Source organism: Marmota monax, unplaced genomic scaffold (assembly GCF_021218885.2).
Source record: "Marmota monax isolate L192 unplaced genomic scaffold, Marmota_monax_Labrador192_F-V1.1 WCK01_AAM20220418_F8-fsc00137, whole genome shotgun sequence".
Classification (NCBI taxonomy): Eukaryota; Metazoa; Chordata; class Mammalia; order Rodentia; family Sciuridae; genus Marmota; species Marmota monax.
In genome coordinates this window covers 618,939-641,401 of record NW_026692854.1, presented here as the reverse complement: position 1 = coordinate 641,401, position 22,463 = coordinate 618,939, and the positions used below count along the sequence as shown (strand labels likewise).

The 22,463-nt window shown below is 40.7% G+C and overlaps 1 protein-coding gene across 1 annotated transcript; it reads right to left on the bottom strand.

The window, feature by feature from the left end:
- Positions 1 to 1,344: 1,344 nt before the first annotated feature.
- On the bottom strand, positions 1,345 to 4,449 carry Kctd12 (potassium channel tetramerization domain containing 12). The gene has a single exon (XM_046449473.2). The coding sequence runs from the start codon at positions 4,237 to 4,239 to the stop codon at positions 3,256 to 3,258; it is 984 nt and encodes a 327-aa protein (XP_046305429.1). The 5' UTR covers positions 4,240 to 4,449; the 3' UTR covers positions 1,345 to 3,255.
- Between the last annotated feature and the right edge of the window lie 18,014 nt (positions 4,450 to 22,463).

The following is a 22,463-nucleotide window of genomic DNA, read 5'->3' as shown; positions in this document are numbered from 1 at the left end:
CTACATGTATATAAAAAACAGATAGGTCAAACAGTTGGTGCAAAAACAAGGAACCTGGTACCTGTTTTTTAACCCCCATTGTCATCAATTCCTCTTTTAAAAAATGTATATAAAAAAACAGATATGTCAAACACTTGGTGCAAAAATGTTTTTTCAGTTATATTTATGAACACCAAGCAGTGACAGAGCAACATATGAAAATGCATGCCTCTGTGAGTCAGATTAATGCAGTCTTCACTCTCTGAATAGTTTACGACATTCCCAGGTTATTGAAATCATGTCTTTGGAGGGTTTATTCAGATGGACCCTCAATACCCTGTTCAAGCTCGTAAGTGTTGACCAACATTCCAGAACACTTCGTAGACCTAAAAGCTCTTTCTATAGCCTAATGCACATGGAGAGAAAGGGATCCAAAGGTGCTCATGCCCACTCATCTTACCTCAGTTATACCATCTACCCAACAGAATGAAGTCAACCTCAGAGGACACAGTCATTGCTAGAAAAAGAGGTTGGTTTACTGTCCCTAACATTAAATTCCCAGTCTTTAACATAATGCAGGGGATACAGGGCAGCAAAGGGAAGTGGGTAATAAAAAAAAATACCTATATGTAAGAGAGTGGAATAGTTCAGCTCAAAGTTTTAGAACATAAAATTCATTAAGACTTTAATGGCAGAGACAAAACTTCAGTAGTTTCTCATGACTCTTGGAGTTGTGCAGATTTGATGAGGGAAACCAGAATTGACAAGTCTTTCCATCTGTCAGTGTTTATGATCTGTCCTAAAGATGTTCTCAATCATGTGTTTTTTTGTTGAGCAATCTAACAGAATAACATAGGAGTGGAGAAATTTCTGTGACAATCACTTGTGGCCAGTGAGTGACAGTCCTAAATCATTTCAGGCTTGAAACAAAGACAAGTTCTGATGTATAACCTAGTCTGAGAACAAACTCAACATATATGCAAACAGAAGTTCCTGGATTCTTCTTCTATTCCTCTTAAAATGACAGTCTTTGCATATACAGCTAAACTTTTTTAAACTAATAAAAGAAAATAAGTCTTTCTTGTTCCTAATTAAAATGAAAGAATTCGTGGATTAAAAATGCAGGTACCTTGATTTTAGGTAGACAGTTAACTGACGTGTGATTTGTATACAACTAATGTCCTAGCAAAGCAAACTCAGTTTCACAATTATGTATTATTTTCCTAACCCAAGTTCCTCATAGACAAGGATATAAGAAACTCATCAAAACATGTTGCTATAGTATATACACCATCTGATGCAAGTTACTGGGGGTAAATATAGGAAATTTTATAGCATTAGTAAATGAATTAAAAAACTAAATGATTCATGTAAAATGTTTATATATGGTATATACAGATTGGATCACATATGAGTCTAATAAGAAAATTGTTTGAACATATAACATCGGTCATGGACATAGCAAGACAGTACAAGATTCATTTTTTTAAAAGAAGGAAAAATAACACTAATTTAAACACCGAAAACTACTCTTAGAAAATTATTTAAAACATATTTCAGAGAAAAATGCTGAAACAAACAAAAACACAGACTTCTCCATCATCACAGAATAACCAAAGGATGCCTCACAGCATGAAGCATGATGAGGATCTGTTTCCTGTACACAGGATACACACTGGGAATTGATTTCATGTGAGAGTAAAGGCATAAGGCAACCAGGTCTCCTGTTTCTGTTGTATTTACCTAAAACACCATTTTATTGCTCAACTCATTTTTAAGTACTTATCTGCCTTCATTTAAGATATCCCATTTCACAGCTATCAACAGATGGGCAGCCCTCAGTGCTTATACTTCTCTACAGCTCTGTTGCTTGAAAAGATTCCACTTTAACTTCAAACAGACTGCATGAAAGAAGTGACATTTTTCTGCTTTTCAGGTATGCCCAGCAGTAAATATTTGCTAGGCTTGGAAAAGAAGAGGATTTTTAATAAAAGATCTTAAGTCAAAGTAACCAAAATCAAACCTATTTTGCTCAATACATTTTAAAGACAAGATTTATAATCAACAAGAAAATAAAAGTTCAAAAACTAAAACCCTACTGGGTAACTCTTTGGTTAAGTTCTATACTTATTAGCAACTTTAAGTTTAGGACTCAAAACAGTTCAATAAACTGCTAGTTAAGAGTAGATCTGTTACTAATCTTGATAAATTGCTTTGCAAGTTTGCATTTATTGTTTGATATTTTTAAGTGTGTATGTTCTCAAACAGACGGTACAAACTTCCAACTTCCAAATAATAAATGAGTTATGTCTGCTCCTCCCTTCCCACCCTTCCTTTCCTACCTCCCTCCCTTCCCCACCCCCTAAATCTTAGATCTAATGATTGTACAGTCCTACTGCTCATGACGTGCACTCCTGCCCAGCTCCATTTGTCACTGCCAGATGATTCCCGCTGCACTTGGAGACCTGGGCAGCCTTGCCTCTTCTGAGGCAGCGCCCTTTTTCCCTCTTGCCTAGAACTGCCGAATCAGCCAATGGAACAAGGGCTCTGGCAACATGCAGAGGAGAAAGGGCGCCCCCCGTAGGCAGGAGGATCACTTTCTACAAGTTCAAGCTACAGGCTTAAGATCTTCTACTATGTGTTGAAAAGATCTGGTCCATCACCGTGCCAGCACTAGTCTTCTACTTCTACCTGTAACTTTTCAAAACTTATTCAAATTTACAGTCACCGAATTGCCTCCACGGGGTCTTAATTCAGTTATCAGTTTTCCACAACTCTACCTTTAAGAGGGCCAAAGACTGTAATGACCTTTTAAAACAGTATCCCAACAGTTCTGATATCTTAAACCCGGAGTGAGTCAAAAGAGTTTGAGAAGATTCCAGTGAATCTTCTACACACTGAACACCGTCCAATCAGGTTTTGAACAATTCAATCATTCCCAGGTACTCGGTGACTTTGTGGCGCCCGCCGTGGGTGCCACTAGATCCAGATTGAAGTACAATCTGGGGGAAGGGTAGTTTGAGACCCGGAGTAGAGGAAACATGGGTTGGGGGTTACATCTGAGCGCTCTTGGTTAGAGAGGTTCAAAGAAGATGAAGAAGCCCAGAGGATTTGTGGCTGCTGATTCTTAAGTGGGGGTCTAACAGGTCTGGCCGAGCTACTGGAGGGAGCGGAAGGAACCAGGGGATTGAAGACATGTGTCAGGAGGATCTATAATCATCTCCCCCGCGTGGAGAAGGGAAAGTGGGTGCTGGAGTCGCGAGGGGTCTGGGGAGCTCACTCCCTGCAGAAGACGTACTCGGTGTAGCTGGTCCAGATCTTGTCCTCGCTCTGGTCGGTGCTGCTGGCAAAGGCGCAGGTGCCTGTGGAGCTGCACGCCACCATGTGGAAGCCCGACTCGGACAGCTTATCGAAGGCCTGCTCCAGGAAGTTGAACTTGAGGTAATAGCGTGAAGTGTAGCGCTCTGGGGGCCGGTCGGGGTCCCGGCTCTCGTTCAGGGTGTCCCCGAACACCTCCTTGGCCAACGACGTCTTGCCGCACACAGTGATGCGCGCCACTCGCCGGAACTTGGCGTCTGCTTGTGCGTCCCGCCCGATGGTGTAGGAGCCACGGTAGCCGATAGTGATGTAGCCAGAACGCCGACTGCCGTCCAACGACTGGGACGGAGTGAGCAGCGGGCCCACCGCACCCCCGGACGGGCTGCGGCTAGCCAGCTCCAGCGTGGGCGACGGTGCCCCGGCCGAGGCGCCCTCCTGCTGCTCGGGCTCCACGCAGCCCAGCGGCAGCAACTCGTCGCCCAGCGAGCCCTCCTTGTGCACCCCGCGCCGGGAATGCGGCGGCGGCGGCCCGGGGCCAGGCTGCTGGGGCGCCCCGAGGCGACGCACGAGCTCTGGCAGCTCGAAGTACTCGGCCTCGCGCTGAAGCCGGCTGCGCTCGGGGAAGTAGTCGGGCAGCACAAGCTGCAAGTCCCGAAGGTAATCCAGGATGTAGCGGAAGAGGAAGCCGTCCCGGTCCAGAAAGAAGCGGCCTTTGCTGTCCCGGGCCAGCTCCTGCGGCTGCTGCTGCGTGAACATACGCCAGAGCAGCGAGTCTGGCACCGACACCACAGTACAGCGCCGGGTCACATACACCTGGCCCCCCACGTTCAGCTCCACGATATCGGGGAAGAGCGGCGGCTCCGCAGAGGACGACGAGGAGCCGCTGCCGCCCCCGCCGCCGCCCCCGTTGGGTAATCCTCGTGTGCTGTCCGCCAGAGCCATGGCAAAGAGGTGGCCGGACTGGGGCCGCGCTCAGGAGCCGCAGCCGCCTTTCTCAGAGCCCCGGAACCGGGACGCTTGCTCAGCCCAGCGCCCTGGCCGATGCCACTAGGAAGAGCAGCGCGGTGCGAGCGCGCCGCTGTGCGCCCCCGTGAGCTCCGGTGCGCAGCACCGCCTCGCCCGCGCGCTCCAGGCGAGTGCCGGGTCGCGGCCCGCGCGCCGCTTAAATAGAGCCGCGGGCTGGGGCGCCGCGGCGCGCAGGAGGCGTGGGCGGCTGCGGAGCGGCGGAGCCTCGCTTGGGCGGGGGAGGGGAGAATAGGGAATCGATCTGCATCTTAAACGCTGACGCCGTGCGGGGCTGCTGGCTCCACCCCTGCTCGCGCTCCGGGGGCGACCCAACTCCCATCCGGCGGACCGCGCTCCGGCCCCTTCCCTCTCCCGCCCAACTTTCTCCCTCTTTCGAATGGATGGGGCTGAGCTGGGACTGGCCGTTGTTCTTTGGAGGGGCAGTCGCTGGGCCCCCTCCCCTGTTAACCTCACCCACACCCGGGGACTCTGGAAGGAGGAAGTAAACTTTTGGGCGTCTTCCACTCGGAAGAATGGAAATGTGTGACCGCCGCCAGTCCCGCGGTCTCCGGAACTGGCCGCTGCAAACAGTTCAGCTGTGCTGCCACAGTCGCTGGAAGTTCTCGAGAAAAACAAAAAACCTGGAGAGACAGAGAGGCCGCCCCAACCTGGAACAAGCAGATTTTGTTCACGTTAATGCCCTATAGCTTCGAAAAATCCCTAGAAACAAAGAGCTAATAACCTCAGTATCCTGTCGTAGGACGCTCTCAGATAGTTTTTCTCAGTACATAAGTTACTCATTTGTCGGAAGACCTCAGGATTGGAGGCAATAAGCTGAAATTGCAATGGAGGGAACTTGGATGGGTAAAAGGTGTCACACACGTGTCCCCAAGAGGAGGACTGGAAACAGCCTCCGCCTTGTAGCACCTTCGTGGCCAGACTGAAGGAACAGAGAATAGTAAGGCCACGGGTTCTCTTCAGTCATCGGTGAATTGTGCCAGAACACTCAGAGGGAACGTAATTTTTAAAACCACCTTTCAGTGCCTGTGTATTTATCTTCTCAGTGGCCCAGATGCCCTTGCTCTTCCGCTTGCTTCCATCTTTCTGTTAAGTCCTTTCCAGGTTCCTTCCCATCTCAGGGAGGGATATTTGTATGTTTAAAAGCCCTTTTGTACATCTTGCCCGATTTTCTCCTGCTCCCTGCACATTCAAATTCACTAATTGTAGCCCGCTACCCACGTCCTGCCTTTGTGCTCAGCACATTGAAATTTCGTATTTATGAGTGATTAGCTGATCCTGACTTTGGTAAATAAATAAATGCATCAGCGATTCAAGAAGAGTGAATAAAAGAGAATATTGAGAAATCATTGGGTCAATTAATATTTGCTGCGCACCTTCTATTTCCTGGATGCCAGGTAGTGAAGAATGCAAGGTTTGATGATCTCCAAGGCGCTTTGAATATAGTACAATATGCAAAGGGTCAGAGATCTGTGTGGGTTTTCAGGTCAGTTTGAAGTACAGGCCATCAATCAGGATAAATCTGGCAAGAATCTTTGTTCTGGATAATAATGTTTACCCTTTTGTGTAACTACCCAGTAAGCTTCATAGTCTCCTCACGGATAAGTGTCATTTCCATTTTGAAATGTTTATGTCTGCTCAACAATTATCACACTCATGTCAGTGCTCTGAAAAAAGATCAAGCCCCAAACCAGCTTGCTTAATTGCAAGTACAGATTTTGATACTGAATATATTTCACCACTCTTTGAACTGTTCTTTGGCATAAATAATAGATGATCCAAAAGTTCCAAGTTCCAATGCTGCATTTATGGGTGGTTGTGCTGTTATGTATTATATAATTTGTCACACAATTGAAGAGCTTAGTCTCCTATAAATCCAAGGAAAACCTTCTTTGTATCAATTCTGCACATCTGTTTTAATGGATATTTTATTCATCATGTCAGCAAATCCTGTCAGCTCTACCTGCTAGATCCTTCCAGACTATTCAGTTTCACCATCTCCTGGGCACCACCCTGGACCAAGGCACCATTGCCTCTTGTTTTGTCTCCTAACTGCTTCCACCCTTGTTCCCTTAGTCTTCTATCACCAGAACAAAATTAGGGATCTTGTTATAACCTATGTCCAGTATGTCTCTCTACTCAGAGTCACACAGTGGTTTCACATCTCACATAAGAGCAAGTCCTTTCAGTGGCCTACAAGACTCTGTATGATTGGAGCTGTCACACTCATTCCTCTCTGAGGATCTCCAAGGAGATCACTAGCTTTAACCACAAAGCCCCCTTCCTGTTTTCTCGGAGCCTTTTCCTTTGCCTAAAAGATTCATTCCCTCCTCCTACATGCCTTCCTGTCCAGAGTCAGCTGACTCCCTTTTCACTGTCTCCTTTCTTGATTACCCAATTTAGTACAATGCAGTCACACTATAGAAGCTTCCTTTTCCCTGCCTTACTTGTTGATTGTCTGTTACATTAGAATGTAAAGAGTTCAGAGATTTTTGTCTGTCTCATTCATTGCTACTTCCCCAATATCTAGAATAGAGCTTGCATACTATAGGCATTTAATAAATATCTGTTGTTCATTTATTCATTCCACCAATGTTATTCATGGCCTATATATTAATCAACATTCTGTTGCTGTGACAAAATGCCTGAGAAAATCAACTTAAAGGAGGAAAATTTTATCTTGGCTCATGGTTTCAGAGGTTTCAGTCCACAGTCATTGGCTCTGTTGTTTCTGGGCCTGTGGTGAGGCAGGACTTGGTGGAGAGTGTGTGTGGTGATGCAAAGCTGCTTCGGCCAGGAAGCAAAGAGGATAGAGAGAAAAATAGATCAGGGGAAAATATACCCTTCTAGGCATGTCCCCAGTGACTTACTTCCATTAACTAGGGTCCCACCTTTTAAAGGTTCCTCTACCTCCCAATAACCCATTAAGTTATGAATTCATCAATGAATGAATCCATTGACAAGGTTTGAACCCTCATGAGCCAATCACCTCCAAAAGCCCCACCTCTTAACACTGCTGCATTGGGGACCAAGCCTTTAACACCTGAGTGTTGGGGGAACATTTTAGATTCAGATCAAAACAGCCTACTATTGTGTTTCAAGAGTGTGTTAAAAAATAATTACTACCCTCTTAGAGCTAACAGTCTAATTGCAGCCAGCAACTCACATCCTGCCTTTGCACCTTTGGAAACATATAATATATATACACTCATACACACATATATGTAAGTGTATTTCAGATAGAGATAAGTGTCATGAAGAAAACATCATAATGAAATGAGATGGGTGTGTGTGTGGGGATTCTGCCAGAGGGCCTATGGAAGGGCTCTCCATAAAAGTGACATTTGTGCTGAATGATAAGAAAGAGACAGCCATGGGACATTCTGAAGGAAGAGCATTCCAGGTAGAAGCCAAACAAGTCAAAAGGGCCTGGGTCAGGAAGGAGTTCAGTATGTCTTACATCAGCGTATGGATTGCATAAATTGCTTTGTCCTGGGAACCTCCAAGTTACCTTGAAGTCATGATTTGATGCAGACTCAGATGTGAGAGGTACTGTGTGCTGATATGCAAGCAGCACACCCAGTATTCATCCACCCCAAGAAAGTCTACTGCAGAAAAGCTGTTGGTACTTCCTTGTGAAGCCAGGTTGTGCATGAGATGCAATAATGAAAGAAACTGTGGTTTGAAACGAAGAGTAAATTTCTGATTAATTTTGTGTGTTCTGTTTTTTGTCTGTTGGTTAGTATCACAAAATTTGAGAGGAAATGTAACTGAGGAACTTTGATGCTGGCACGAGAGGGCCTGGGTGTTTATGGAGTGAGAAGTAAGTTATAATTCTTCAGCATGTCCAGTATGTTAAATATGCTTAATTGGAAGAGGGTCCAGGAGGATTAGAAAACCACTCACCCTATGCTTAGTCTCAACCCAGTTTCTTTTTCTTTTTTTAAAGATATACATGACAGCAGAGTGTATATCTTATTGTAATTAAGATGGAGTATAACTTATTGTAATTAAGATCCCATTCTTGTTTACCCCTGTTTCTAGTGCTGGATACATTGTTGATCATTGTTCCTGTTTAGGTGACTCTGTACTTTCCTAAGAATCAGCATGCCTTGCTAGTACTGCGTTCTTTGCTCCTGGGTGTAGGGTACTGGAAACATCCCTAGATCTAAATTCTTATCTAATTCCATCCTACCACCTGCTCTTCCAACCGACTTTTCCATGCCACCAAAGCACTTACTCAATGTTCTACACACCAAAGATCTGAGGAAAGGAATCGAGGAACACGAAGAGAAATATAAAGCTTAAAGGGGAGGAATACCTGGGGCAAAGTGAAGTGAGTGCCTCAGAGGGTTGAATGAATTTAATATATGTTAAAATGATCTGAAAGCTGTAAAACACCATTCAGTTGTCAGAATCATTATTTTCCACCACTTATCACGGTGCCTGACAAGTCTGCTCAATAAATGCTAGATGAATAAATGAATGACAGAAACGTTAAAACGAATGCTGTAGGGAAAGGGGAGGAGAGGTGGAATCAGAAATTGTCCTGAACAAATACTGACTGCATGTGTCATCCCCAGAATACACGTCCATCTTTTCTGTATGCAGGCTTTTAAAACCAATGGCTTTTTGCATTCAGAGAGAAAAACAAATTGGGTACAGAAATTAATTAAATAACAGTAAGTTTAAATTAGGAATCAAATGACTTAATAAGGATTTGGCAAAAGATAGACTAACATCTAATCTTAAATGAGAGGGAAAAAAAAGTTCTGTGAAGGACATTGCCAGATACTAGGAAATGAAAAATGTTCCAACATGGAATGATTATCCCCGCTGTATGATTTTTATACTTACTAGAATCAGAGGAACAAAATGTTGGAAACGTTTTCATTTTTATTTCTATTTCCTTAAAAACAATGTTTGAACCTTTTCCAGGAAACCAGTAACGATCTTCATAGCAAGTATTTATATAGCACTTACTGAATGCTATGTCTGTTTATAGAATTGTGCATGTACTAACTCATTTAGTCCTCACAGTAACTCTATCAAGTTGATACTATTATCAGGTTGATCCAATTTGAGGATGAGAAACTAAGGCACAGAGAAGTTAGCCAATTTCCCTGTTATCATATAGCAGATAAGTAGTGAAGCTGAGATTTGAATCCAGGGAGTCTAGCTTTAGAATCTGTGTGTGTGTGTATGCATGTATGTGTGTGTGTGTGTGTGTGTGTGTGTGTGTGTGTGTATATATATATATATATATATATATATATATATATATATATATTCAATAGACCTTTATTTTATTTATATATGCAGTGCTGAGAATCAAATCCAGTGCCTCACACATGCTAGGCAAGCGCTCTACCACTGAGCTACAACCCCAGCCCCAAGAATCTGTGCTTCTAAACACTGCATTTTATAGTCTCTAGGAGTGCTTTATATGTATTAAGAAATAGGTTCTTTTATTTCCCCCCCCCCTTCACAGAGGAGAAACCCATGGAAAAGAAAGGGTAGGTAACTTGGCCAAAATAAGGCAGCTATTTATCTCTGCTGAAAGCACAATGGTACTCTAAATTCTGCAGGTTAATGCCCTGCAGTAATGGTAACCAGAAACTCAAGTAGCCAATGTGAAAGAATAGGGTTAGGAAAGACTTCTTTGGGCTCCTGATTCTTCCTTCTGCCTTCTCTCATATGGCACAAACTTGCCTCAAGTGAGAAACTCTAAGGACATATAGAAATGCACACAATGTCCCAATCTTTGTCCAATTCAGTCCTGAACACACAATACACATGCTTTTATTTCTGGCTTTCTAAAATACCATTATGGTTTGCAAAGCACTGGGCTCTTAGCGTGTTTATTTGGTTTCATTCTGATCTCATTAATTCTAGACCAGGATAAAGTGGGTCTGTGGAAACTGCTGAGACCTGGGTTCTGCTATTCAAAAGCAAGCAGTATCCATTGGTCTTCTGGGACTCATAAAACTGAACAAATGCACTGGACTTCTGGCATTAAATGTCAAACTGGGCACAAAAAAAAGCTGGACCACACACACAAGGGTTCTGGAATTTCTGACCAAGACTAATTATTAACATCACAGACATTTCATAAGTATTTAAAGGCCTTGGCTTCAAACTGTGATGTTAAACTCGGAGGTAAGCTGTTCATGAGTTGGAACAGACTAAAATCTTGTTGTGTTTAGTGCTTTTATCAGATTCATTTAATTATCACAATTTGGGGAGGGGTTATCCAATCTGGGTTACAAATGAAGAGAAAATTTCAAAAAGATTAGGTGACTTAAGGCACCTCTCAGGTAGTGGCAGGATGCAATGGTGCCTGTCCAGTAGCTGGGATGCAGCACTGGGAGGTCCGTGGATGCTTTCTGATTCCATCCTCAGTATGCCATACACTCCTTAGAAGCCATGTCAGATTGACTCCATTTAATGCCCTAAATGAGGGTTGTCATTCAAAATGTCACCTTGGAAAAAGGCACACTCATATATTGCTGGTGGAACTGCAAATTGGTGCCACCAATCTGGAAAACAGTATGGAGATTCCTCAGAACACTTGGAATGGAACCACCATCTGACCCAGCTATCTCACCTCAGTTTATACCCAAAGGATTTAAAAGCAGCATACTACAGTGATGCAGTCAGATCAATGTTTACAGCGGCTCAATTCACAATAGCTAAACTATGGAACCAACCTAGATGCCCTTCAACAGATGAATGGATAAAGAAACTGTGGTACATATACACAATGGAATATTATTCAGCCTTAGAGAAGAATAAAATTATGGAATTTTCAGGTAAAGGGATGAAACTAGAGAATATCATGCTAAGTGAAATAAGCCAATCCCCCCCCCCAAAAAAAAGGCCAAATGTTTGCTCTGCTAAGTGGATACTAATTCATGGGGTGGGGAGGGAGGTAGAGAAAAATGAAGGAACTATGGATTGTGCAGAGGGGAGTGGGGGAGGATTGGGACAGTGGGGATGGGAAGGACGGTAGAATGAGACAGACATTATTATCCTCTTTACATGTATGATTACACTATTGTGTGACTCAGCACCACCTGCAGCCAGAGGAATGAGAAGTTGCGCTCCCTTGTGTACAATGTGTCAAAATGCATTCTACTGTCATGTACAAATGCTTAGAACAAATTAACAACAACAACAACAACAAAAATTCAACTACAATAATAACAATCATTAAAAAAATAAAAATATCACCTTGGAAACCATATACTTATTTGAGAGATGCTGGATCACCATTTTTTAACCCATCTGTTAAGAACTTTTCTTCAACTTCAGTTCACACAAGAACATATTCCTATTGTTTTATTCCTTATGCCACCTTTGGGGCTGATCTCTTTTTATTAAGTCTCTAAAATAGGGCACCTCACTTCAGGACAGACTCACATTCCTGAAAATAAATTAGAACTAAGCCACTTTTCAGGAATGTGAAACTAAGGTGATGATTATCAGGTAGTCACCTTTTGACTTTGGGGTTTAAGGATCTCATCCCTGGGGTTCACTGATAAATTGAATGGTATTGAGTTTAGGTTACTCAGAGAGAAGAAGGGCTGATTCAACTGCAGAATTTTAATACGTGGTTCCAGAAAGTCTGCTTATTTCACTGTGAGGTTTGGATAAGAAGCCAAGCCACTGGCTAGACCATAATGGCCGACTTTTATGTAATTCTAAGATCATTTGTTAGATATAATTAAGGGGAGAAAAAAAAAACTTTCCTCAACTTGCTTTTCAGTGGCTACAAAACTACACCATCATATTTCACAGTAAGCAAATGGCCTCAAAGAATGCTAAACTTTAAATTCATATGACTTAATATGATTCACTTTTAGAAAATGTATTTCTTTTCCTACACAAAATATGGGTAGAAAAATCATGTACTGTGAAGTTCAATAATCCTATATTCTTCTCCTGGATTTATTTAAAATAGAAGGTATGGGGGAAAGTTATTTAAATATTCCAAACATAATATTTTGATCTTATAATGGAGCAAAAACGCCTGCCTCACCAGGCTGTTGTGAGATTAAATGAGATGATGAATTTCAAACCACATAATGAACACATCAGGTGTCCTGAGAATCCAAAGACAGTGACTTCCTCTTTATGCCCAATTCAGGGTCATAGGCCAGGAAGTGATGAAGAGCTGAGCCTAAAGAACACAAGAACACCACCCCCAACAATTGTGGTGTTTCCCTGCAGCCTCCAGGCTCCCGAGAGGAAGAGCACTTGTACATGCTGCAAAGGAAACAGCGATTGTACATGGTGGCAGCAGATTTCACTGGAAGAAATGTCAGCAATTCTGGAGAACTTTACCTCCTCTTCACATATTTTCAGCAACTTTTTGAATATTTATGGGGCAACTGCTGTGTGTTTGATCTCACCAGAAGCCATGGATGGTGCCAGAGGTCCATGGCCCCTGAGAACCTGCACAATGTCACAGTGAGCAACTAGCGGCGGCAGGGTGTCACACATGAAGGTCACAGGGAGGGAAGTCACCTCCCTGAGTCAGGGGGCACCAAAGAAACAGAAGAGATGATATACATAGCTCAACTCAGGTAAGTTGAGTCAAACAAAGTGCTTCTCTTCAGCATTACTAACCTTATTGATTGTGGTTGCACTGTAGAGACAGTATATTCTCTTTTTCAAGGTATTTGACATATCATTCATGATATCCCTTTGGACAAGAGAATGTTTGGCTGGATAATAACATCAATTAGATGGACACATGGTTGGTTAGGCAGAAATATTCAAATATTCATCAAAATATGGACAAAACAAAGTCCAGGTGAAGAAGAAGGGCTAAGGAGCCCTATTCTGTTTTAGCCTTTCAAATGAGCTTTATTTCAACAACAAATTAAATGACTGTGTGAGAATCAGGGTTCTCATATAGTAAGAGAAAATTTGAGATGATACAGAGCTTGGTGGGCTAGCTAATTTAACAGATATAGAAGTATTATTCAAAAATCATCCACATAGGCTTCATCAGCAAAAAGAAACAAGCAAGAGAGGACATAAGGAGGGTAACTGTGAAGTTGCAAGGCAGCAGCAATCCATGTAAAAAGTGGGCTGAATTCTACATCACCTGCAAGTTCAGGAAGCCAAGGTGATGGCCCGTCTGTAACACACATCCCTACACACATCACACACAATGGATTTTAAGAGATAGAAAGGACCTTAGAAATTTTTCAGGTCAAACCCCTTAGTTTTACAGATCAAAGCTGACCTTGCAATTATGGAAACACAATAGCTAATAGTAATACTACCCCTGACATTTGTGTATCTTTGATACTAGCCATCGCATCTTAAGTTAATAAGCAAGGATACATTTGAAGGAGCATAAGCAAGGTTGTGAAGAATCCATAACAACATCATGGCAAGTATTTTTTATATTACCTAGAATATAGTAGAATGGCCTAGAAGCCAATGCTATTAGAGGTACCATGATAGTTTGTCTTAGTTCTTGCCTGCTGCTGTAACAAAATGTTATAAGCTAGGTGGCTAATAAAAAAAAGAAATTCATTTCTCATGGTTCTTGAGACTAGGAAGTACAAGATGAAATCCCTGATAAATTTGGTACATGGTGAGGGCCCATTTCCTGGTTCAGGGTTGGTACCTTCTCTCTGTATCTTCACTTGGTGGAAAAGACAAGAAAGCTCCCTCAGGTCTCTTATTTATGAGGAACCAATCACCTCTCCAAAGCCCCACTTCTGAATAGCATCACATGGGAGATCAGGACCTGGTGTGGACATGAACTTTCAGACCTATGGACCTGGTATACACATGAACTTTCAGACCTTAGCTCCATGATATTCTTTCCAACACCAAAGGGCATAATTAGAATATATGTGTAGAAGTTATTAGAAGGGAAAGTTTAGGTTTAGTTTAAGGAAAACCTTTTGAACAATTAAAGCCCTCCACTTAGAGGAAAGTTCACACACACTGAGTTGTCACCACTGCATGCAGCTGGCAGAGAAGGCACCTGTGACTCAGGCTGAGGAGCTGCATTAGGTGATCTCATTTCACACAACGATATTCTTCGCCAACTACTTGCACAAAAATAGGCATTTTTCTCCAATCTTCTCTCCCATTTTCAGAAATCAAAAGTTTAATATTAGAGACAGCTTTAATATTAGAGAACTTAGGCTCATTACCAACAACTAATACATTTTATATACTCCCAACATCCAAAGATCTGGGCAAATATGCCTTAGGTGCTCCAATACCCAGCAACTAGTAGATTGAATAAAAAATGACATAATTTTTTTCTTGTTAAATCTTTGACTAAATGTAAAGACAGTTTCTCATTATTACCAAACATTTGCATGGAGTTTTATAATCAGTGTTATTCATTTATTTCAATACATTTATTTCAATAAATCTAACTACACAATTATAACATGTATAACTAATTAATCTACATTTCTAAGAATGTTACGGTGGAAGTAAAAACCTATTAAATAAAATAGCACCAATTCACATGATTTAAATCATCTTATTACACAAATTGATTTTTTTAAAATTATATTGGCTTCTCACCTACTCATTCTATTAAAACCTTATATTATTTAGTCCTTATGCTGGATAAAAATTGAAGCTGTCATCATGTATTTTGCAAAACCCATATAACTGTGCAGAGTGAATCCTAATAAAATATAGACTTTAGTTAATAATTACATCCATATTAGCTCATCAATTGTAATAAATGTACCACACCAGTGCAAGTTGTTAATATGGAGGAAACTGAGGGGATAGGATGATAGTGTATAAGAATTTCCTACTCTCTGTTCAGTTTTTGTGTAAACCTAAATTTGCCCTAAGAAATTTTTTGGTTTGCTTGTTTATTTTTGGTACTGGGTATTAAGCCCAGGGGTGCTTTACCACTGAGCCACATCCCCAGCCCTTTTTATTTTTTATTTTGAGACAGGGTCTCACTAAGTTTGTTAGGGCCTTGCTAAGTTGCTGAGGCTGGTCTCAAATTTGCAGTACTCCTGCCTCAACCACCTGCGTCACCAGAATTACAGGTGTTTATCACTGCACCTGGCTGTTAAAGTCTATTTTTTAAAAAATTAAAGGAGTTATATTTTTGTCAGCTCTCTGATTATTTACCCTTGGGCTGCAGAATCTATCACCCTGTTTTCATAAGTGTTTGCAAAGATCTCTTTCACAGAGATATAAAGATAATACAGATGGAAACAAAGAGCTTTATTAATCTCAAGAACTGACCCAGCCTGTGGCATTGTCAAAATTTAAAAATTGAACATTATCTTACCCAGTTATATAAGACCAGATGCCCTCAAAAATACTCAAGGACAGTGACACAGCTGTTAAGAACTTAATACATATTTGGATTATCTGATCCCCTTTGCTGAAACAATCTCCATCATCCTTCTTACCTTTCTGGCTCCCAAAGTAGGAGCTATACTGACCCATCCTAAACTGCTATGTGGTACCCAGGAATGCTATTTGGTCAGTGGAAGTAGCTGTCTCTGTATGTGAAGTGATAGCCGTCACAGTGTCTGGTGATGGAGATACAGATGTGTCCAGGGCAGACAGGTTACAGTGCTCCCCAGAGGATACGGACATCAAATAAATTTTACTCTGGATTTTCAGCCCTGTGTTTATCACCTTCATAATGTGCACTCAACAAATATTGGTAGAATTAATAAATAAACTTACTGATTAATAACTGGCCTCAGTTAAAATTTTTCTTTATTACAGAGATTTTTGCCAAGAAAAATAATACTGCTAACAAAATAATGAATGCATATTCAACCTGCTTAAACTGAACATCATTAAGATATTGATATAATCACTTACTCCTTGTAATAAGTTTCCAATAAGCCCTGTTTTTGATTTTCCCTTCAGTTAGACAGGCATTCCAAGTGCTCAAATGATTGTGCCTGAATGCTTAGTCAGCACACTCATGGAAGGCTAAATATGCACTAACATGTGTTGGGTCTTTAAACATCCCATCAAACCTTCAGATGTTCAATCAAGGGAAACAGACAGCAAACTCTCTTTTTATCCCATCTTGGGGTAAGGCAATAGTAATGCACCCCACATGGGAACATCCAAAGATGCATTTTCCCCCCAGCTATTTTCAGGTGCTCAGGTGAAGCTAAGAGTTGGCTTTACCCAAGGAGGTAGACAAGGGAGTGATTCAAATGGTGTAATAAATCAAAGCTGTAAAAGAGGGAAATGAGGACAGAGGGGGACTTTCTCAAAAAAAAAAAAAAACACTTAAAGACATGGTATTATTCTCCAATATCCAAAGGAGGAGTTCATGGAGCCAACAGGGCCTCAGGGGTTTCCAGCCGAGAAGGGACAGTGGGAGAATCACCTCTCACCCCCAGCCTCTCTCAATACCCTCTTCAGCCTCCTTTATTAACAACCCCTGTCTGAATCCCTCAGCTAAGAGTTGCTAGGAAAGCACAGCCTTTTCAGCTTCTTCCAGATTAATCAATATTCCTTTTTTTACTTAAATTCTCCTTCCATCTTTTTCAGTCACTTGTACTTTTGCTTTCATAAAAGAGGTCCAATTACTAATTTTGACCATTAGGTTATTTCTATCTCTAACTAAAGACTAATTCCCTACTTCCAAAATTAGATCAAAAAGCATATTTTTGTTCCTATTGTTAGAATGGGCCCTGAACTGGAGACTAGACTCAACAGATGTGAATAAAACAAAAACCAAACGCTGGTTTGATTTCCACCTTCCCCTTGATCTGATTAGAGAGGATGGGAGTAGAGTCCACCACATGCACTTGTGGCTTGCACTGATGGTCAGGAGAGGCAACCCACCTAGAAGTCCCACCTGACTTTGTCACATCAATCTCTCCAGCCAAAACTGAATAGCAAGAGAAGACAGGTGGGGACCATCTATCTACCTAGAAGGTTGACAGGCAACGGACAGCAGAGTCACCAGCAGGTTCAGGAGCACATCTCTTCCGACAGGGAAACACTTAACTCTGAGGTGTGTTTACATTACCCAAACATCCTGATATTCCCATTTGTCATCACATGCAAATAAAACCCCATGAGCAATAATTGTGTTCCTTTTCTGTTGACAGTTGACCAACTCTCTTCCTCACCAGCCCTATTGTATTCATCTGTTTTCTGTCACTAGAACCAAAGTACCCAAGGCTGGGATTAATAAAGAGATTTATTTAGCTCACCCTTTCAGAAGCTAAAAGACCAAGATCACATAGCCCCATCCATATGGCCTCTGGCAAGGAGCCCCTTCCTTGGCTGTCACCACACAGCAGAGAAATAGAAGGGAAATGGCCACATGCCCAAGATGGCAAATTCATGGGGAGAGATCCTTTATGACACCTCACTCTCTTACAAACTAACTGGGTCCCATAAAAACTACATTAATCCCTTCAGAAAGCAGTGCCCTCAATGATCTAACCATTCCCACTAGACTCCACCACTCAAATGTCCCCACTACCCTCTTCATACTGTCACACTGAGAAGCAAGCCTCCATCATATGATCCCTGGAGACACAAATGACATCCAAACCAAACTCACCCTGAACTTTAAGTTTCCACAAAATAAAGGTCTTCTCATTTGGTTTTTGTATCTGAAAACAAATGAGCTCGCTCAATAAAAATTTGTTGACTTGTTCTGTTGGCTGGTTTTAATCTTTTAATCATAACATTTTATTTTATTTACTGTCACACATGTTTAGCCATTAGGGAGAGAAAATTAAAAGTGTTCATATTTAGAATTGCTGAATTTAAAGTCAGATGACTTAGTAAAATGTATAAATCTCTTCCCCAAAAGGGTCCAATGGATGTAAATAAGAAGGCGGTTTGTGTCCTCTTCATCATCAGAATTGCTTTCTAGGCATGCATAAGCAGAGAGGTGCAGAATTGCTCCAGACAGGTAAAACAGGGATCCCCGACATCAGTTGCTTCCCATCTATCCCAAACATTTATCCTGGGACTATAAACAGATCCTATACATTTGCTCCTTCATAGATGTCCACTGTATTGATAATAATATACTTGGATCAGAATATATAACCAATAACTTAGACTTTTTTGTTTTTTATTATTTCACATGTAAAATTGTACAGATAGGACAATATGCTACCTTTCCAAGGAGAAATCATGGGCCTGTTAACTATCTTTTTAATGCAATTAAAAATGAGATTATTGGGCTGGGATTGTGGCTCAGTGGTAGAGCGCTTGCTTAGCATGGGGGGGACCCGGGTTCGATCCTCAGCACCACATAAAAATAAAGGCATTGTGTTGTGTCTATCTACAAAAATGATTCATTTTCTCTCTCTCTCCCTCTCTCCCCCCCCCTTTAAAAAAATGAGATTATTTTTATTATCATTAGTAGTAATAGTAGTAGTAGTAAAACTGAGATTAACCCTGTGTTTTCCTTAGATCAATAAAAAATAACGATAGGTAATGTATTGATGGTATTTAGTTTTCTGAAATGTGTTAAGTTAGAAGACAGATATAAATTTCACTTTCTACAGTGTGGAGTGCTTAGCCAACCACTTTAAAACTACTGCATAGCAATAATAATGAGTAAATAAGCAAGATGAAGTTTTATCTCCTATTTAAATAGAAGCCAGGAAATAAAAGTTAACTATATTGATTTTGCATCCTTTGTTTTTGAGACAGGTTCATACAGGATGGAGGAAGAGTACCATCTTGTGGTAAAAAGCATCAACTGCTCCCACCAGGGAAGAGGTATTTCAACCACATTTATTGAAACATTTCCGGTTTTCAGAATGCTGGTATGGCCAATTCCTAATGAAGTATGTTCACCATGGAAATTACAGATTTGGATTCAATTTTATATGCTTTGACTATTTCCAAAAAAATGCATAGGTGTCCAATTTATCCAAGAATTTAAAACAAAACAAAACCAATCTTAAACTTTCCAAATAATTTATGGGTACCAAAATGTACCCAGTTAAATGTGCAGGTTTAATTAGTTATCTTAGGTATGTGAATAAAGTAGCTTTTTAGATGACCCTAGATTTAATTTATCAATTATATATCTAAGTATTAATTCATTTGAGCAAAAGAGTGTTTCTTTCATGAGGAAGAAGTCAATGTTTCACTGAGATTATTTCAAGAACTTGTCAGAATTGGTTAAAAAAAAGTACTCTGAAATCCTATTTCCTCCAAGTGATAGATGCCATAAGAATAACACAGTATTTTATACACATTGGACATGCAGCAATAATTAGGCACTTAAAATATTTCATAGTCTTAACTACCTAGCTTACAGTTTGCTTGATGTTGATAGGGATAAGGGGAAATAATTTTTAGGTTATTGATAACCTTCTGTATGTACTTAAACTCCTAAATTGAATGTAAATTCAACTGAAACTTGATATCTTTAGCAGGGTGTAATTATATGAGTGTATCATCTGTCCCTTGAGGCTCTGATATGAAAAGACAGGATTATGAAACTCAAATTCTACCTATAATTACTGTGTTTTTATTCCCCAGTCTCCTTTTTCACATACACACACACACACACACACCAAGCCAATCAATGCATCCCTCCCCTTGGCCCTTGGGATGGTTCCAAGATTGTTCCAAGAACAGCTTCCAGCAATGGTATCTTCATCAGAACTGACAGAGATCCTTCCTTCCTTCCTTCCCTTCCTTGTAGTGGGCAGCTGTCAGGGGCAATGATCCAGCCACCAGAAACCTACTGAAGCAGGGAATGATATAGGAGAAAGAACTGGAAAGGAGGCCTCTAGGCTTGAGTCTCTTATTCTGGTTTCAAGGTCTCTCGAGGTACCTGCCTGGGTACCTGCTTCTCTTCCCAAGTTTTCTTTCCTTAAATCTCCATGAGACAAAATCTATTTCCAGATATTTTTGTGCAGCCCATAGAGGATTCACTCATGCTATGTTTTTAAATAAGACATAGCTCTGACCATGCTACCACCCTAATCAGAAAATCTCCATTATTCTCTATTGCTTAAACATAATCTCCAAACATTTTGGGACTTGTGATTTGGCTCTAATCTCTATTCCCAGTCTTACCTCATTCAATATAATTTATTTCTTCAAAATAGCCTTCCAATAACATAATATTATGTTTTAAAATACTATGTTTTTCAATTCACAATAGTTAAACTGTGGAGCCAACCTAGATGTCCTTCAGTGGATGAATGGATAAAAAAAAAATGTGGCATTTATACACAATGGAATATTTCTCAGCACTAAAAAAGAATAAGATCATGGCATTTGCAGGGAAATGTATGGCATTAGAGAAGATTATGCTAAGTGAAGTTAGCCAATCCCCCCCCCAAAAAAAAATGCCGAATGTTTTCTCTGATATAAGGGGGGGGTGACTCAAAATGGGATAGGAAGGGAGAGCATGGGAGAAAAATTACCTCTAGATAGGGAATAGAGTTGGGAGGGAAAGGGAAGGAGAAAGAGAATAGCTAGGATGGTAGAAGGAGAGGGTCATCATTATACAAAATACATGTATGAATATGTGAATTTGGTGTCAACATACCTTATATATAAATAAACAGAGATATGATAAATGATGGTATAAAGATGTATTAAGAATTGTATGCAAAAAAGAGAGAGAGCTCATGTTTAATGGCATAATTTGGCATGAACATACTTTATATACAGAGTTACAAAAAATTGTGCTGTGAATGGATAATTATGAATGTAATGCACTCCATTATTGTCATCTATGTAAGAAATAAATAAAAATTTAAAAATAAAATAAAATACTATGTTCAAAAAAGCTAGAAGAGAAGATTTTGAATGTTTTAACCATAAGAAATGAAAAAGCTTAAGGAGATACCTTACCTTACCTCTAACATCACACAATGTATCCATGTGTCAAAATATCACATGATACCCCATAAATATGTATGATTTATAAAGTAATTAAAATTAATTAATTTTAAGTTTCCAGAGAAAATCACCCAGTACTTTCCTTTATCCATTTTGCCCCATGAGAATTGTTTTCTGCCTTTGATGACCCCTATTTTCACCTTCTGAAATTGTACCATTTTTCAAGATTAATGACAAAAGATTTATCTCTTACAAGTCCTTCTTCATTACTCCATGAATCAGGTAAGGTTAGGTTCAACTGGTTGTAAATGAAAACCTAAAATCACAATGGCCTAAAGAAATGAGAAAGGGGTTAAAAAAAAAAAGGAGTGAGAAATTTTGTTCTTGCTCACATGAAAGAAGTTCTCAGGTAGGTGGTCCTGGACTGTTACCATGACAACATGGATATCCATGTATTAGTCTTCTGTGCTGCGTAACAAACCAGAACAGACTTAATAGCCTTAAACAACACACATATCTGATTCCACAGTTTCCATGGGTCACGAACCTGGGTCTGGCTTAGCCATGTGGTTTTACAAAGCTGCATTCCCATCTGGAGGCAAAGGAAATATCTGCAATCAAGACCCTTCAAATTAGTAGAATTCATTTCCTTGTGGCTGGAGAACTCATGGAGTGTTGTTTCTTCAAAAATAGCAACAGAAAAAAAAAAGGATCCCCCTGCTTAGAGTCTCTGAATTGATGGGAGGAGTAGGCCCTCTTTTAAAGGGACCACTTGTTCAACTCAACTTGTTCAGACCTACCTAGAATAATCTCCCTTTTAATAAACTACTTAATCAAGGCTGAAAACTTTCTTCCCTTGCCACATAATGTAATATGATTATGGCAGTAATATCTCATCTTCTTTGCCATATTCTACTAATTGGAAGAAGCAAGTCTCAAGTTCCATCCCAGCTCAACAGGAGGCTATTGTAAAGGGTGTGACTCTTTGGGCGCAACTTTAGCCGTTCTGCACACCAGGGATATGAATCCTCTGTTTTTCTTTCCTTCCCTATCACCAGCCTTCCTCCTCAAGTTTCCCTCGTGGTCTAAGAAGGCTGCTAGAACTCTAACCACCATCTCCACCTAACACTTTGAAAAAAGGGGGAGAAAAAGAGAAAGAGAAGAAGTATTCCTCCCAACAGGTTCAGTTGACTGAGAGCAAATTTCACAGAAGTCATGTAATACAGGTTCACTCAAATCTCTTCAGCCTTGGGTGCAGAAGGAAGGGGATACATTATTTATAAAGAAGTTATTAAGAAGTAATAAAACCAAAT

Excerpts from the sequence above, each read along its gene's own strand:
- Kctd12 (XM_046449473.2), bottom strand. The coding sequence starts at position 4,239 with ATGGCTCTGGCGGACAGCACACGAGGATTACCCAACGGGGGCGGCGGC.